The following is a 17,936-nucleotide window of genomic DNA, read 5'->3' on the forward strand; positions in this document are numbered from 1 at the left end:
GGCATGTGGATTATTGACTTTGTAGCCTCTGCAGGGTAGCCATGTTTGAAGTCCAATAGCAGTGTAGGTGTTGTAATGATACTGAGTGTGACACTTTTAAGAATGGCTGTTTGAGTGTAGTATTGGCTTTACACTTCATTGCTTTAATCTCCCTGCAGTGCTGTTCTGCAGGTGTACCTGGAGCAGATTGCAGTAAAAGCTGCACATTTATTCTAATACATTAAGCATAGTGCACGTAGTTGTTTGAGTGCAGTGTGTGAGGAAAGCACTACATATTATTTAAGTGTGTGTATTTAGTAAGATGTCCTGTTCCGTCGCGTTTACACCACAGCTTCAGAGGAGTGGTTTAAATGTGGGAGTCTGTGTCTCTTACAGGTCATATTTTCAACCGTGAGAGCTTCATGACTTGACAGTGAGGCAGCTGGTCTTGTGCAGAGTAGGTGAGATCCCATGCCCACACTTTAAGGAGCATTCCATTAGCAGCTTGGTGGCTTCATAGAAAGCCTGCAGTCAGTAGGGCTTTAATTTCTCCCCAAGAATTCCTTAGGGAATATTTGGAATACTTAAAGGAAGGAATTCAGGACTTAAGTCATATAAGGACTTCTCCTTATAAGTATACTCCAATTTTTACAAGAACAAAATTCCAGGAGTTGTATCTTATGCTGCCAAGATGTGAGAAGTCATGAGACCTCAGGCACAAATTCACATCATGGATCCTGAGCTGGGAGCAGACGCTGATCTGGGGCATGAGGGCAGACCAGAGGCCTGTGGTGGTGGCCCCGAAGAGCAAAGCAGGGAGACGGGAACGGAAGGAGAGGGGTTACTAAACGTGACGGGAGGCGATGAAGAATTCAGCTCTGCATCCTCTTCTTCTAATTCGTCCCTGCCCTCCTCCTCTTCCACTGTGCCCCCAGTCCTCTCCACGCCCCCACCAGTCTGCGTGGAAGTGGAGGAGAGGGAGATGCTGTCCGGCTGCTCTAAGTCTTTCACTGGACTCAAGCTCTTCACCAGGAGGTAAGAAAGAACGACTGAAAGAGAGTTAAAACAAGAACCAGAATTTGAAATAATTGAAAAGACATGGATGTATGACTGCAGTCTTCTCTGCACGGGTGCAGTACCTGAGATTAACCAGCAGGTGGAGCCATAGGCTGAGAGTCAGCCTCCTGTTCTGATTAGACAGGATGTGAACAGATGTGTAGTACTTGGACGTCCCACTAAGACAGCTCACAGCTGCAGTAACAGCTCTCAAGCCTTATCCACACACACACACACACACACACACACACACACACACACACACACACACACACACACACACACACACACACCTTCACACTCTCAGACACACTGCTGTAGACCCTCTCTGACGCACATTTCTAGTACAACAGATGTTCAACTATAGACCATCGCACAACCTTAGATCTGCAGACATCCAATAATGCAGCCATATGATGAGGCCTTATCCTTATGTGTTGTTAAAGGTTTAGTTCACACATTTGGGGAAACATTTGGGTTTTTTCCTGCGGCGCTATTTTCTGCTGTCCTGGTGAATCAGAGCAGGATCTGGATTATATTTATGCATGTGTTTGTGTGTGAATGTGTCTTTGTGTGACCTTGCCAATGGGTCACTAGTCATCATGTGGACAGGGGACATGATTCCCACGGCAACAGGGGCCACAGTTGTCATGCCAACAGCAACAACGATGACAGCAGCGCCTCCAGCTTGGCTAGACACTCCACTAGACAATTCTCAGTGTTTATGGGTGAGGAGCAAGAGATCGTGGTTCGTCTTGCCTTTTGTTAGCTCGGGTGAAAATGAAGTGATGCAGTCAGCTAACTAGACAACAAAACAGTTCTTCAGACGCTGAAGTGGTGCTGTGGTGTTTCTTTCCATCTTTGAGGGTAAATGTTGTTATAGCTTTCACCCCTTTTAGCTTTTTTAGCTTCTTTAGTAACGTGTGAGAATCCCTAACTCCATTTCTACATGCAATGTTTATGGGTTGGAAATGAAATGTCTAATGATCACTGTTTGTATTGGGGATCCTATTAATCTGTTCTTAATTCACACCTCTAGTTCAGTTCATGGAATTTAATCTTGAGTTGCTTACAGTGTTTTTGTATAATGTCATAATCGCACAATCTTTCTTAAGGCCTTTCCGGTTTCCTCTTTCTCTCAGTGCACGAGTGTGTGTGTGTGTGTGTGTGTGTGTGTAAACACACAGTTTTGCACTCAGCTTGTCAAGGAAGTACAGTTATTTTAGTCCTCTCTCAGGCTCTCTCTCTCTCTCTGGACCACGCCCACTCTCTCTCTCTCTCTCTCTCTCCCCCCTTCTCTCACACACACTCTCTCTCCCTCTCTCTGTCTCTCTTCCTCCTATCACACTAGCTGTGTCTCTCACCCCTCCCTCTCTGCTCACCATTAGTGGTCTCTGTACACCAGGATTTAGTCTTTAGATTGGTAGATAGATAGATGAAGTGAGGAGAAGTGGAGGCATGGATGGAATGGATAGCTTTCTCTTCATGTTTCAGGTTGGCTTGTCATTTCTTCTTTCTTTTTTAAAATATGTATCAGGATAAAGAATATTGCATTAGCTTTATTTAACATTTTAAGAATGTAAATTAATTCCACACCATTGTAGGAATAACTTTCAGTTTTGTTGTATTAAGAAAATGAACTGTGACAGTGAACTCAGTGATAGTCAGTAACGTCAGTGATGCAGTGCTGTGTTCTTCCTAGTTATCACTCAACTCGCATAAATAGCAGCATGAGCAGCTGATATGAACAAACTTGAATGACAGATAAGGTGAACACGCAGGCCAACAACAGCTAGGTCATGCTGCTACTTCCACAACTTTAGCTTTCAGGTTTTATTCATGGTGGTCAGCTACGTCTTAGGGGTTCTGGTACTAAAGGCCTTTGGAAGCCGTCTTAAACAAAGTCACTCGTCGTTTATCAAGAGGCAAAATTTCGTTTTATCCTCTGCTTTTCAAATACATTGTTTAAAAGTGTGTTAAAATGTGAGCGGTTACATTATTATTATTATTATTAGAGGAATATTTAGCTTTACCAATTTAGCTGTCGCCTCTGCTGTTAACTTTATTAACTCCAAAGAAAAACTAATAAAACTTATTGTCTGGTGCTTCATTAAATAATACAGTGAGTACAGTGGATCAACTTTGAATTCTTATTATTGTTAAATTATGTTGACAGACCCACAGACAGTAATCACTGATGTTCCCCTCAGCTCTGTGGAGCTTTTAAAACTTCTTTCATCGCTTTGGTCTTCTGACAGCTTCACTGTTCTGGTTCAGTCTTTCTCTTGTCATTGTGCTGTTTCCAGCTGTAAAACTTCACGCATATGAGTTGTCCAGCTCCAAATTGCAGACTCACCACTAGATATTTGTCTTGCACAATGTTAAGAAGGCGAACCTGTTTGCCATATCAGCTTGTGATGTGGTGATGTGTCAGTGTTGTGCTTACTGAATTCTAACACTAAGCTAAGGTTCAGTAAAAGGATATTATCTTAAGTATTTAATACTTAAGTATCATATCTTCTCTTGTTGTGCTTTTAGTGCCTGTTAACAGAGGCGCTGGGGATTATGCTGAATAAGATTATATTGGTGCCCGTGTGTGTGTGGAATTATGTGTTTTGGTATGATTACAGTCATTGGGCTGACATAAAAGCTGCTATTTAGACTAAAAACATGTCACCATGCCTTTTTGTGCTGTTAGTCTTAACAGCACAGAAAGAGAGCGATAATGAGAGCACGAGAGCGAGCTACTGTTTGGATTGAAAATAGAGAGAGAGGGACGCTGTGTGGGGGCGTGATGGGCACACAAAACATTGTTTAAGTCTCAGTACAAGAGATGGGGGTTTGTCAGTGTTCTAAGGCTGTGATAAGATAATGTGTGATAAGTCTTTTGCAGCATTCATGCATGATAGAGATTAGTGACTCTGCAAAGCCAAACATCAGTCTGAATTAAATATGTATATATTTAATTCAGACTGATTTAGTCTGATTCAGTCTGATTTTGTTTTAGTGTTCCAGATCCCCAAATTTCTGTTCATACTTTGAAAGTCGATGTCAATAGTACAGGACTGTAATCACCTTTTTAAGGTTTTTTTGTAAGCATTTTGAAGCAGAAAGCATTTTGAAGCAGAAATCCTGGATGATTGAGTAAATATTAAACGAAAGGTTAAGCTGTTAAGCCTCTATTGGTCAATATGAAGTGGCCAAAAAGAGTAATGATAAACTTTGACTCCACTCACACTATTTCCTCTCACCTCCTCCACGTCACCTGCCCCTGGCCTTTTTCAGCTTCCCTCAGTCCTTCTGTCTCCCTTCTCTGTCCACTGAGTCCACAAGAGTCAACAAGAGGCTATTCGGTAAACTATTGCATGCTGTTCATATTTGAACAGCATCCACAGAGGACGTTTCCCCATGTCCCCACCCTCTGCTGGTATATATGAGAAATTCTTCAGGAGATGGGAGTTGAAGACCTCCCGGACAGGGGCCTCCACCAGATGCTCCTAGCACACCCTCGCTACATGCTTGGGTTTACCAGGTCTGTCCAGCAGCCTCCCCACCAGATGGTGATTAGTTGACTGCTCTGCTCCTCTTGTCACCGGAGTGTCCAAGACATACTGCCGCAGATCCGATGACACAACCACAGAACATGGTGTTTGTCATGGCCAATCCATGCCCAGCACAGAAGTCCAACAACAAAACACCACTCTGGTTCAGATCAGGCCACTCGTCCCTTCTCCAGGTATTTCCATCATTACCCACGTGAGCGTTGAAGTCTCCCAGTAGAACTATGACGGCCAGACGACACCCCTTCCAGGAGTTTGGTTCCAGAGCCGACACTATGCGTAGAAGCGAGCCCAACTATATCTAGCTGGTACCACTCAGCCTCCCGAACCAGCTCCAGCTCCTTCCCCGCCAGAGAGGTGACGTTCTATGTCTCTAGAGCCAGTCCGCACGCCCAGTACTCTGCCTCGGCCTGTTACCTGCTTGCCTTGCAGCTGACCCCTGTAATGACCCCTGTGGGTGGTGAGCCCACAGGGCGGAGGCTGCACATTATTCCTTCGGGCTTGGCTCGGCTGTACTCCAAAAAGTGTAGTCTTTCTTCCTGGATTTCTTCCTCATTACGTGGCCCACTGCACATGCTCAGCGGTGTCACTTTACTGTCTGAACTTTTCACACATAATCCCATATGGTTTAATTATTTGCAAACCATGGCCTGGGTGAATACTCGATTCTGATTGGCTGCTGGGTGTTTGTAAAATGTGATAAACCGTCTTTAGCCTGTCAGTCTGAGAGCCTGTGATCTGGAGCTTTCGTCTGCTGTCCTGAAAACCTGTTGCTTTGTGGAGAATCAGGGAAACAATCCTGTAGGGTAAAGTCGGAAACAAGCGATCATCTCACATCTCACATTCGGCTCGTAGCTCGAGGCTGCAGTGACAGTAATTGTTTGTGAAAATCTTGATATTGATTTGGGGACAGTGACAGAGTTGGTTAGCAAGACAGTCTTGTTGTTCAACATGCTGTGACATTATATTTACTGACTGTCAACCATATTCAACCGTTATTAGTGTTGACTCTTGCTAGCATTCCGTTAGCTTTCTGAGCTAAAGGGATCTATGAGCTGAGTGGACTAGAAATATCTCCCGTTGCCTTGTCATATCTATGATCCATCCTATTTACCGGAGGAGTGAACAGTGTTTCCATTGCATAAGAACCTAATGGGATAATAATGATTGATCCACGTATCAGCCAGACCCTCAGGCGTTTTAGATTTAGATTTTGGTTGGAAAACACATGAAAATATAAATGTATTAATTTTTTTTTCTTGGTATGAGCAGGATAATGCCCTTTGAGGTGTCCATAATCAGGAATTAATGGATGATGTGGAGGCAGACAAACGTCCTTAACAACACACACCTTGTCGGGCATTATCCCTTACATGATGAGTGATGTCTTTGCGTGTCATTTGGGAAATCTCGTCAACACTTCTTCTGACATCTCTTTTGTAATGTTTATCTCTGGGGTAAATATGTTTTGGACTGCAGGTGATTATTTAGTTTCAGCACCGCTGTTGGCCGAAGGGGCAAATTGTCAGAAAGGATTACTCATTGCACTGCATCCTGCTTTTTTAACCTAATCTTAAACTATGGTACCACAGAGGTTTAGAAAGGCACCTGAGGACACAGAGTCACGTGGAATTAGAAGTAGAAGAAGCAGGTTGAAACAAACATCACATGAGTGGAAATTAAACTGTGGATTACAGTATGGGATAGGTACATTTTCTACAGACAGTATAAATCACTTCCTTTCTCGCTTTCAAGCAAAGGTTTGCAGAGATGAGAGCTACAAATACGCTCCAAAGCTTGGTTTCACCCCAGCAAGAAAAACCACATTGCTTTAGAACACTCTTTATGTCAGTATATTTGCATAGTTCCCCCCCCGCCATTTTTCATGTAAATATTTAAGCCAACACCACAGAGCTCTGGATAGTCTCATACACTTACACACACACACACACACTCTTCATTCTTTCCATGAAGTGCACCCAGGCAGTCCACCTGAGCTGGCTGCCCATTCAACAGAGGTTTTACACTCCTTTGTACTCAAGAACATAAGTATTCCTGTAAATTAAAAATTAATGCCATTTTCCTTTTTAGCTCACCAACACTCGGCTAGTATGAGACAGAGGTAAACTGACATTTAAAAAATGGCAAACATGCTGCCCCTTTTATTGGGTATTGCCAGATAGTATTATTTGTTTAAAGCTTCATCTGTTTTGTGTGATGTGTGATCTTGGTTAGTCCACCTGCACAACTGCAGTATTTAGTGTTTTTGGTCTGATGGTGGTGCTGAACTAAAGTTTAGGACTATTCTATACGTACAGTTGTGCAAATGATTACTTTCCACTGAAGTCTGACACCACTGCTCTCTGCAGGAAAATGGTGGATTACTCTCTCCTGTTTGGGAGTGAGTTTCTGGCCCAGGTGAGGTGTCAGTTATCTCAGGTCTTGATCACAAGTGAGGGTAAAATTGAGCCGATTAGCGTGGTGTCCGTGGTAATGTGAGCGCTGTACCAGACCATTGTGGTTAAGAGAGGGCTGAGCTGGAAGGCTAAGCTTTCGATTTACCGGTCGATCTGCCTCGGGTCATGAGCTTTGGGTAGTAGACTTGAAAGTATGAAATTGCAAATACAAATAGACAAAAATGAGTTTTCCTCCCTTGGTGTCTGTGCTCAGCTGTAGAAACAAGGGAGTAGAGCTCCAGTTGAAGTGGTTTGGGCGTCTGGTCAGGATATCTTCCTGGTGTCTCCCCTTCGAGGTCTTTTGGGCGTGTCCAACTGGGAGGAGACCCTGGGGCAGACCCAGAATTTGCAGGAGCGATTATAATTCTCATTTTTCCTGGGAGTGCCTCGGGATCCCCCAGGAGACCTGGAAGGCTATGCTCAGGGGGGCTTTTGGAGTGCCCTGCTTTGCCTGCTACTGTGTGGTTTAAAGGGTTAGCTTGGATCCAACACAATGCTTGTGGTAATTGACTGAGGCAGTGGTAGACCAGCAACACTCTTGTTTCTCAGACACTAGGATAACAATCTGAGTCTATCAGTGGCAAAAACAGGCACTTTTAGCGGACATACTTTGACAGGAGTGCCCCAAAAAGCTTATGTTGTAGCCCTTTGGCAGCTGCTGGCTGAGGTGATCTACTGGATCATCTCCAAATTGTTCTGTATCCGTCAGTCATTTCAAACCCAAAATGCGGCCAAGGTTTAAAAATACCCGTTATCCTTTAACCATTGGGTAGCAGATAGAAAAACATGATGACTTCTTTGGAATGGCCACTTTGATTGACGTGGAGGTACTGTAGGCAAACTGGTGTTCAGGCATGAAGTTACTGACAGACAACTTGTATTGTTGTTTAAGGATGACTCATTGGGTCAAAATCTTTGCTGCATGTCTGAATGTAGTGGCAACAACGGGCATGGACTCAACAACCACAAACTATACTAATAACCACAAACACCACTGCATTGTTTCCTGTTTCAACATTTTTAAGCATGACAACAAAGGTCCCCTAACCTTAAGGACATTTTAACCCAAACCATTCTCTTTCCCCGAATTCAACCATGTGGTTGTAGTGCATAATGGAAGGCGGAGACAAATGATGTTGCTCTGCTGATTGGAGCATCGGATCACAAAACACTTGTGTGGGACATGGACATATTTTGCTGTTTATTAGCAGGACTGTCCTGTGAGTATTTCTGGTCTCTATGAAGCTTTAATGCCTTTGATGACTGTCGCTTCCAAAATGATCACTTGTAAAGAAGAATATTTAGATTTATTAGCCTAACCAAAGATAATTAAAATGTTGTAGGCTTGCGCTCCAGTAGATGGCCCCTAAGACTAAAAAATGGTTCCTTCTCATGACATGTTATATTGCAACTGTTAAGCTCTTGAGAACAGAAATCAAGCAGTGCTTTTAGACAATTACTCTTCTTAACAATATACAATTAAGTAAAAATGAGTACCTAAAGTGCAAGTAAGCAAACAGTGAGGAATATCATATTTTGCCTATATGGGAGAATGTGTTTATTTCTCTGTTGGTACAGCCAGACTCCAAACATGTAGCTGGTACTGCCCTTTCTCAGTGTTTCTCTCTTCCACGCAATAAATGCTGGGATAAGCTCTAGCTCTCAACTTGAAATAGAAAAGCAGATGTAGGCTGTGTTCCAAATCACTCCTTTTGAAATCTGCATTTAAATTCTCAATACATCATTTTAACTGACTTCTTTTAAGTGACTTAAGGTGCGAGTTTCATTACACAGCTGATGTAACTTGTGTCTCACTGTCATCACGTCTATATCTAACGTACATAACCCAAATAATACTATTTTCCTAAACCTAACCAAGTAGCCTTGGTGCATAACCTAACCAAGCTGCCAATAAACTACATACCTAATCTAACTTATTTGCTCGCATCCATGGATGAAAGTAATGCTCATATACGCCGTCTTTGGAGTGAAACTGACCTTCTCTGTTGTTTCGGTATGAAGACATGTTCCACATACTGCGTCCGCATGTTTTTGGGTGTTTGGACTCCTCAGTTTAACCAATCAAGTCTGGACTCCCAAGGATGTAGGTTAAAACCTGGTATGTACTGTTTTGAGGAGGCCTATGGTTTTCCAGAAAGTTTCCCAGTGCCCATTTCATCGGATCCAATAAATAATAAATAAATGGAGATGTCAGACAACAGGCTTTAACATGATGGAGAAAAAACAAAGAAATGATTTGTCTGTTGTTTGAGTACACTAGTAAGCTCCTGAGAGGCACTGTATGTCCTCGGTCTTGCTTCAGCCCCGACTGTACGATTTATTTTAAGTATCATTTCAGCTGCTGCTCTGCCTGTAAATGGTGGCCTGTTCTCTTCAATAGGAAGTCTCTATTTCTGGAAACAAGAGATAGGAAGATGTTGCCCTGCCTCCATGCACAGAAATACCTCAGTGTCTTTCAGTCTCAGTTCAGACACACAAAGAGTGTTAGGATGCGTTGCCAAGCAAATATACACTTAGGTGGGTAATGTTTTATCACTGAGTACTCTCACCTCATCTCTCCCTCACTCTCCCCCGTTATGGTAGGGGATTATCATTGTGGAAGGCAGCTGTTACATAAGAGCTGCACATGCGCACACACACACACACACAAACACACACACAGTTATGTTTCCATCACTTCAGAGGGCATTGCATTGACTTACATTCATGTCCTACAGTCTAACCCTAAGCCTGGGCGTAACCACTACCTTATCCTGAACATAATCTTCAACCAAATCTTCCCCCTGAAATATAATGATTTCTTATGGGGACTTGCAGTTTGTCCCCCAAAGGAAGGTGAGTCCCCATAATTACACACACACACACTCACACACAAATACACAGACAGTGGAGACACCCAGTCATAATCCAGTTGTTTGGAAACAGACGAGAGCATGAATGGAGAGGTGAGGATCTGAGGGAAATCTCTGCTCAGCATTAATCATTTACACAATAAACAAGGACATGGAAAGTGTTTATAGCTTGACCCATACTTCATTTTAGAGGCCAATATTCATATTTGGAAGTTTTTGAACTGATGCACAAACCTGACAATCTGATCAATTTTTATAGAAACACCTTCCAGCAACTTCAGCACATGTGCTCATACAGAACACAGGCTCTGCTCTGTGACATTATGGTATGAGCTACAGTACATTATATGAATTTTCCCTCTTAACTAGACTCAGTGCATTCTAGGGAGGTTGAGTATGTCGAGTTAGGTCATAGTGCATACGTAAAAATTCTTGCTAAGCTTGCTAATACATCTGCGCATTTCTCGCTTACACTAAATCCATAGGCTGTGCAGTGTAAACGCGCTCCATACTCAGTTTGATCTTTTCCTAATAGGAATAGTACATTAGTATGCATATTCTGGGCACAGCCATAACATGCTGTGGTAGCACTTAACCTGATCAGCACAACCAGTCAGTGACCTGGATGGGCGAGAGAGCAGTAATCAATCAATAAATCTTTATTTATAGAGCGCCAATTCATAACAGCGTTATCTCAAGACTCTTCCCATAAAGAGCAGGTCTAGACCAAACTCTTTAATTAGAGAGAGACCCAACGATTCAGGAATTCAACAAGAAGGATTCAAGAATCCCCACATGAGCAGCATCAGATATTATATTAGGACACAGTGGAGGAAGAACTCCTCTTTAACGGGAAGAAACCTCGAACTGACCCAGGCTCAGAGGGGGGGATGCTTTCTGTCAGGATCCATGTTGGGTGGAGGTTGGACAGAGAGAGAGAGAGACAGTGAGAGAGAGAGAGAGAGAGAGAGAGGGAGAGACAAGACAAACAGCAACCAACATACTAACAGCGACTGTGGCTCTGACAATACGAGTGTGACTAATAAATTAGCAATATGGTAATATTGAAAAACATGACGATCCGCAGCAGTGATTCATGAAGCCAGAGAACCACAGCAGCAGGACCAGGATCCACAGGAACCAGAGAACCACAGCAGCAGGACCAGCACCCTCTGGACTGGACCACTGAGTTGTATTGAGCTGCAAAAACCAAGACAGATAATAATCAGATTTGGGATCTGGCTAATAGACAGACATGCGTATGCTAAGTGTAAATGAAAGTCGTGCCTGTGTATATTTATGTATGTGCTGTATAGGCCGGCTACATATTACACCACTGGAGAATTGACTGGTGTGTTGGGAGCTGCAAAGGTGCTCTTAGCATGTGTTTGAACAGAAATAGAAAGTCAATGTGAATGCAATTTCAGAGAAATATATAATTATAGAGAAATGAGAAATAATAATAATAATAATAGTAATAATGGCTTCATTTGAAGAAATAGTATATTACCTCAGACTAGGCTGTCGTTAGCTTCACTGCGTGGCTTCGTGAAAGCCAGTCATCACTAGTGACCCGTGACCTTTGTGACAGAGCATTAGGAGATAGAGTGCTTGTGTGGTTAATGTCAGCGGTGGGATTAAATGAGCAGCGGAGGTTTCAGTGTGATGATGGTTCTCTGAGATGGAACTTCCTGTTAGATGTATAGTGGTTTCAGAAGCGGAGGTCTAAGCTGCACACTCTTTGATCCTACACTCTCATCTGATGTCTTATGCTACACGAGGTTCTGTTCTGCTCTTAAACACCGTATACGTCAGTAACGCCGGTCCCACCGTGTGTCTCATGTTTTCCGTCCCATTCTCTCAGCTGTGGTTTTCGTCTCTTGTACTGAGTTAGATTAGCGTGTGGTGTGTGTCGTGCCGCGCTGACTGAGTAGTTCTCTTTCTTGTAAAACTAGATCCAAATACGGAGCAGACTTCTGTTCATTTCCGCTGATTATAACCATGGAGCTTTTCTTGTGTTTTTTTTTCAACATTATTTAAAGCTGAATATCAGTGAAGATCTTTTGAAAACTGGAATCTAAGAATATGATATAATGTGTGGTTGATCAGTAGCACATTGCTGTCCATTCTCTCTAAAGCATAGCAGAGTGTTTACTGTAAACTGTGTCTGCAGGAGGAAACAGAACAGCTATTGCTGACGGGTAAAAAGGGAACTACTATGGTAAAAGGCATCTAAGAGTTTGTTCTTATGCATATTACAGTTTCAGGCCTTCATGTTTCATATGCAAAACATTTTACATGCAAAAACTGCCCGTAGTCTGTATATTTGGTCTGGATGAGTCATCTTGTCACTCACTAAATTTTAGTTTTTGTTTCCTCATTCCACCCATTCATATCAGAAAGAGGCAGAGTGAGCTTCATTCTCATGTCCTTATGGAAAAAGCCAGTGCTTTGCTTAAGCAAAAGGCCAAAGGCACATGTCCATGTGTCAAAGTTCACCAAAGCTGTTCTCTAAACACAAGTACTCCGCCAATGTATTTCATTCCATACCAGACATTCCACAGACATCTACTTTTACCCAATAACACTAGCGTTAATGTGAACATCTGAGTTCTGAATCCAGGAAATGAAGGGATGGCGGTCTGAGTGACGCAGAATCCTTATATAGTTTTTGTAGCCTCGGTCTAATGCGGAGCTATTAGAGTTCAGATTTCTTTTCATGGCGTGATCGGACACAGTGCCCTCTCAATTTAATGTTAGCTCACACTTCTGCCAATGCCAGCGTAATAGGATACTTTCTGACTCAGCTAAATTTGATTCACAGAATACCTTAGGGCCTGGCCGTGCCTGTTACCCTCATGGGTCTTTTTGCTCCAATAGTCACTGAAAACAAAGAGGACAAAAAGCTAAATCAAGAACTAAAAGTTAGTTTAACACATTTGTATTTGCATTGCCACAGCTTATTAAGAACCAGAAAGATTAGACAGATATGTCTAAGCTTTGCTGATGAGACATCTTAATAATTTTACTGTGACCACATTGAAATAATAAGTCATTAAAGTTTCGGTTTTATTTTTCTTACTTCCCCATCTCTCCCCCTTGCTTCAGTCATTCTTCAACTTGTTGGGAATCCAACCTGTCATCCCCTGTGGCACATATCAGGTGCAGCTGCATTCTGAATGCAGGAAGTTGTACCAGTTTCTGGACTTGTGTTTGATTAGTTGGTGATCTTTAGTACGTAGTTGTGTAGGAACCCGCTGTCAGATGTTTGTGGTTCCTGGAAAAGACCCTCCTGTAAAAAGGGACACAAAAGACAGCATCATGTTTCTCCTGAGAGTCAAAGCTCTACTTCCTGTGGAGCATGTAAGCAGAACACCTTATCCAATCCTTTTATTGGGAATTCAGGTAAATTCAGTTGTACTTTTTGAATTTGAAATGGCAGTTTATTACAGCTGTGTTAGTTGAGTTTTTCTGACATTTGGCAGACATACAGTACTTTATATCTACTTATAGTGTGTGAGTGTGTAGCCAACATGAGTGGCTGATGCAAATATTAATCCAATATTCACTCTCTTATAGCTCTGTTTTTGGTCTCTAGCAACTCAAGAGAAAATAGCTCTTTAACTGCAGCATGTTTATCAGAGTTTTGAAAATTAGTTGACAAAATGCCAAGACTGAGCCAAAACAATAAATGTGCGACTGAACCAAAACTATGAGCTAAATTACGCTAAAGCTGTGGAGTTAATTCTTTTATAGGTTCATCACTATGAGCGTCCCATCACTTTACATTCAATGAATTAATACAGTTTCCTGTTGGAAATTAGGTGTCTTCCAAATTCAGCACAATATGCCACTTTTAATGACTACTGCAGTCTCAAAGTTATTCAACCCCTTCTTGACAAGCATCTTTAGTGCTCAGTAGAGCACCCATTTACTGTTATGACCTGCTGCAAACATTATGCATACTCAGGTACTGACAGCGTTCCTAAGGAATCTCAGCCCCCTCCTCATGAGCAACAGCCTCCAGCTCTATGCTATACTTGGGTTTACGTGCTGCAACCACCTTCTTCAAATCCCGCCAGATTTTCTACAGGATTCTAAATCAGGCAACTGTGACGGCCGCTCCAGTATCCTCCAGGGCTTTTTCTGAAGTGGACGTTGAAGTGTGCTTTGGATCATTGTCCTGTTGGAAGGTCCAGTGACTCTTTCTCCTGGGACAGTCGTTCCCAAACGTAAAAATGCTGAGGCCCAATTTGAAATAAAAAAATCTCTTGCGTTCCACCCAAACCTTTAATCACAACCCTTGATTAACACGTGAGACTAAGATGATGTATTTCCCTATATAGTTTATATTATATTATATTATACAGTAAAGCACACAGACAGGCAGGGGATGGTCATCCAGTCCCACACTTGTAAAAATACGAGTCCTTCTTTTTGTTCTCCTAGATTCACTTTGATCTTCCGATGATTTGCTTGTTGAGATTGATTCTCCATTACAAACGTTTCTTTTGCCACCGATCAGCCATTTAACTTTTTCCCACCAGCGTTTTTCCATTAATTCCGATACCCCTCCAATGACAGATGTAACATACGTTATAGCGTTGCATCATATTTGTTGGGGTCCCATCAGATTCTGTGACCTGCCCTGATATTCTTACCCTAACATCACTCTCTCACTCCTCACTGCTCATGCTGACCAACCTAACCTACACTGCAGGTCACAGAATGTGATGGGTCACCAAATATGGAGGAACACTGGTTCAAAAATAATCTGATGAATGAAGAATAACACTTAAATTAGTTCCTATGGCTACGTTTTATTCTGTTTTTTCAGTTTGTTTTATGGTCATTTCAAACTTAATTACAAAATTGAAAATGTTTCATCGCTCCACAGAACAGAATCCAAACACTTCTGTGACGTATCTATATGGTTTCCAGCATATTGGAGCAGACTTGTCTTCTGCTTTTGGGTCAGTAGTTATGAACGTCTTGGAGATTGGTCATGGAGGCCTTCAGTGTTTAGTATGTACCTTATTGTAAACTGAAACCTCAGTACCTGCTGCCACCAAGTCTTACTGCAGGTCTGTTGCAGTCACTCGAGGGTTTTTGTCCTCCTGCATCCTCAGAAATCTGATGGCAGCCTTTGACAGCTTCCTCTTTTCTGCCACATCCAGGAAGTGTAGCTTTGAACTTGTGACCTCTGCTTCCAACAGCATCTCTAGGAACATTCAGAGCCTTTGTTATCTTTTTGTTTCCTTTTTCTTGTTTGTTCAAGGTAATGATCTCCACTCTTAACCTTTTGGACAATTCTCTTGACTTACCCATATTTCTAACATCAGGTGTGCTCGAGACGACACCTGATTTACAAATGTGTGCTGGTCTGAGGGATTCTATTCAGGGAGTTGAATGAGACTGTTGTAGTCATTAAAATTTACCTTTCAGTCGTTGTTTGAGTTGTTCATTGAACACAGCTGAGAGTTTGTGCATTTAGCTATTACATTTAATTTGCAATGGGGGGGTGAATAATATTGACTGCAACTGTACATTTACATTTAGTCTGAATATATGTAGGTATTTTATATTGCTTGTATTTGAAAAGAAGAAAGCAGATCTAAGTAGAAGTCCTACATTGTATTAGGATCAAAATATACTTAAAGCACCAAAAGTAATTCGTTATGCAAGTTGGCCCATTTCAGAATAGTATAAATTTAAATTGATGGCTTATAATTATCGATTGGAATAAAAAGTACAATATTTGCCTCTGAGATGTAGTGGATTAGAAGTATAAAAAAAATACAAGTACCTTTAAATTTGTACTTTAATACAGTACTTGAGCAAATGTAGTTAGTTACTTTCCACCACTTACTTAGTGTCTGTGCTTTAATGTCTTGGTACCTTTGGGCTTTAATGCCACTGGGCAAACCTGACCTCATTTTTGATTACTCGAGTGACTATGAACAAAGCAGCACTGCATCAGAGATCCACTGATCAAATGAAACAGCTAGCTTGGTGATGATACCTGGGAACAACTTCATGTATTGAATTTTTTTGGATGAAGCATTTTGATTTTATTTAGATTTTTAGTATTTAACCTCCCTGAGAAGGAGCTACTTAATGTATCAGTGAAGTTTGTGGAAACAATTCTCAACATGAGTTTGATTAACAGAAAAGCCTATTTGCCCCTTCAGCATTTCTAAAGGAAGACTGGAGGGAAAGAAAGGAGCTGGAGTATTGGGTGTCCAACAGAAGCTGGACTATCATCTTACTCTGACTCTTTGTTTGAGGAAGCCTAATTATCATGGATACCATCTCCTGTTGCATGGATATTAAACCATCATGTGAACTGGTATCTGATCTTTAACCTTGAGCCTGGTGTCAGGCTCAAGACAGTAAAAATCACTGCTATGTTCTTTATCAGATACCACATATCGTTTTTAATACCTTCCATACTGAACCTCACTCCAACACATGATGGATTTCTTTTTCCAACGTCATTTTGGCCGCCGGTTAAAAAAAAAGAAGCATGCCACTGCAGGGCGTCCACCTGGTCCTGCTGTTCAGACCAGCAAAGCCAGGAGGCGCTCTAGTGTTGGTCTGCCCTCTGTAGCGTTAGTGCAGTCCAGACGCTCCTCCATTGGTTTACCTCCAGTTTGCAGTGACCAGCATAGACGCCCTAGTGTTGGCTTACTGGTGGCCAGCGGGCAGAGGCGACAGTCCATTATAGAGCAAGGATTAACAGCAGCGGGAGGATCTGGAGGTGGAGGTGAGAGAGCAGACGTAGCCATCAAGAGAGGAAGAAGGGGGTTTCACTATAAACCTCGGCATGCTCGTGGTTCCTCCACACATCGTGGGCAGGTGGCGCAACAACGTCCTTCTACTGTCAAATCCATTGAGCCTCATTTACTTGGATCCTCTATGTTGCTTGCAAGTGTAGTCCAGATGGGCCGAGCGGCGAACGAGACGGAAGAGGACGAGGAGGAGCTAGATGTCTCCATGTGTTCCCCTTCTGAGTCGGATGGAGAGGAAGGCAGTGATGAAGAAGTGGAGAACAGAACTGGAGGAATAAAAGACGTATGCTTCGGGCCTACAGCTCAGATGCACTTAACCCAGGCAGTCACTATGGAAAAAATAGCACCCCGCCCCTTACTCCGCCCTCCTCGCTGTCTGAGGCGAAACTCCTCCCACCTGCTTCCAGCGGACTCCGTGTTTCAGAGCGGTGGAACAAGTTATGGAATTTATGGTCATTATAACCGGCGGAAATCAAGTCAAGTTCACTGGACCTTAAATAAACCAATCCAGACTTCCACGACCAGCCCCAGTCTGAGTCAGCTGGCCTCAGCAGGTCTGGCCTCTGAGCCGTGGCCTGCTAAAACAGACGAGGCTTCTTCTGGGTCTGCACTCCATAAGAGCTCTTCTTCACCACTAGGGAGACCAGAGGGAACCATATACTATGACCCTCATCTGGATACATGGGATAACTTCCTGTCGTATGTAACACACACACACACACACACACACACACATGGGGTTTCGCATTTGAAAGCATGACTTTGTTCTCGACGTTCTGACGGTCCAGCCATGTGAACGAGCTGCTGATTCGCCAGTGTCTGTGCCGTTTTAAGATACGATGGGAGTCTCAGCAGCCACTCCTCGTACCTTTTGGTCCTGGGGGCTGCTCCAAAGTTTCATACTTAGGTCACAGGATGACGATAGTGTCACAGTGTCCCATCAGTCAGAAGAGGGTTCTGTTACCGATATTTAGAATCCCTTGAGAATTATATTGTGTCACAAAATGTCTTGTAAACTGATTTCTTCCTAAGATTTGTTGAGGATACTTATAGTCCAAACCTTGTTTGTGGTGACCGTCTGAGCTTAGTGTCACAGTAGCACAGCAGATATCCCATAATAAGAGGCAGATACATAGCCGTGAAGCTCCCACGGTGATAAATATTTTAGATGTTAATGATCTCGTGGCCTTTCCTTTAGCACAGCTGTGGTACGTGTGGGTG

General features: G+C 42.6%; 1 protein-coding gene across 3 annotated transcripts in view; it reads left to right on the forward strand.

Moving 5' to 3' along the window:
• Window positions 1-523: 523 nt before the first annotated feature.
• The window catches only part of LOC139223469 (diacylglycerol kinase zeta-like), an 89,419-nt gene continuing 72,006 nt past the window's right edge, over window positions 524-17,936 (forward strand). The window contains exon 1 of one of the 3 annotated variants that reach the window (XM_070855373.1): window positions 524-1,014. In XM_070855373.1, the coding sequence (XP_070711474.1) occupies window positions 683-1,014 (332 nt within the window). In that variant the 5' untranslated portion in view covers window positions 524-682. Of the gene's footprint in view, window positions 1,015-16,240; window positions 17,415-17,936 lie in introns of those variants that run through there. The other 2 variants (XM_070855371.1, XM_070855372.1) reach the window with 2 other exon arrangements.

This window comes from Pempheris klunzingeri, chromosome 24 (genome assembly GCF_042242105.1).
Source record: "Pempheris klunzingeri isolate RE-2024b chromosome 24, fPemKlu1.hap1, whole genome shotgun sequence".
Taxonomy (NCBI): Eukaryota; Metazoa; Chordata; class Actinopteri; order Acropomatiformes; family Pempheridae; genus Pempheris; species Pempheris klunzingeri.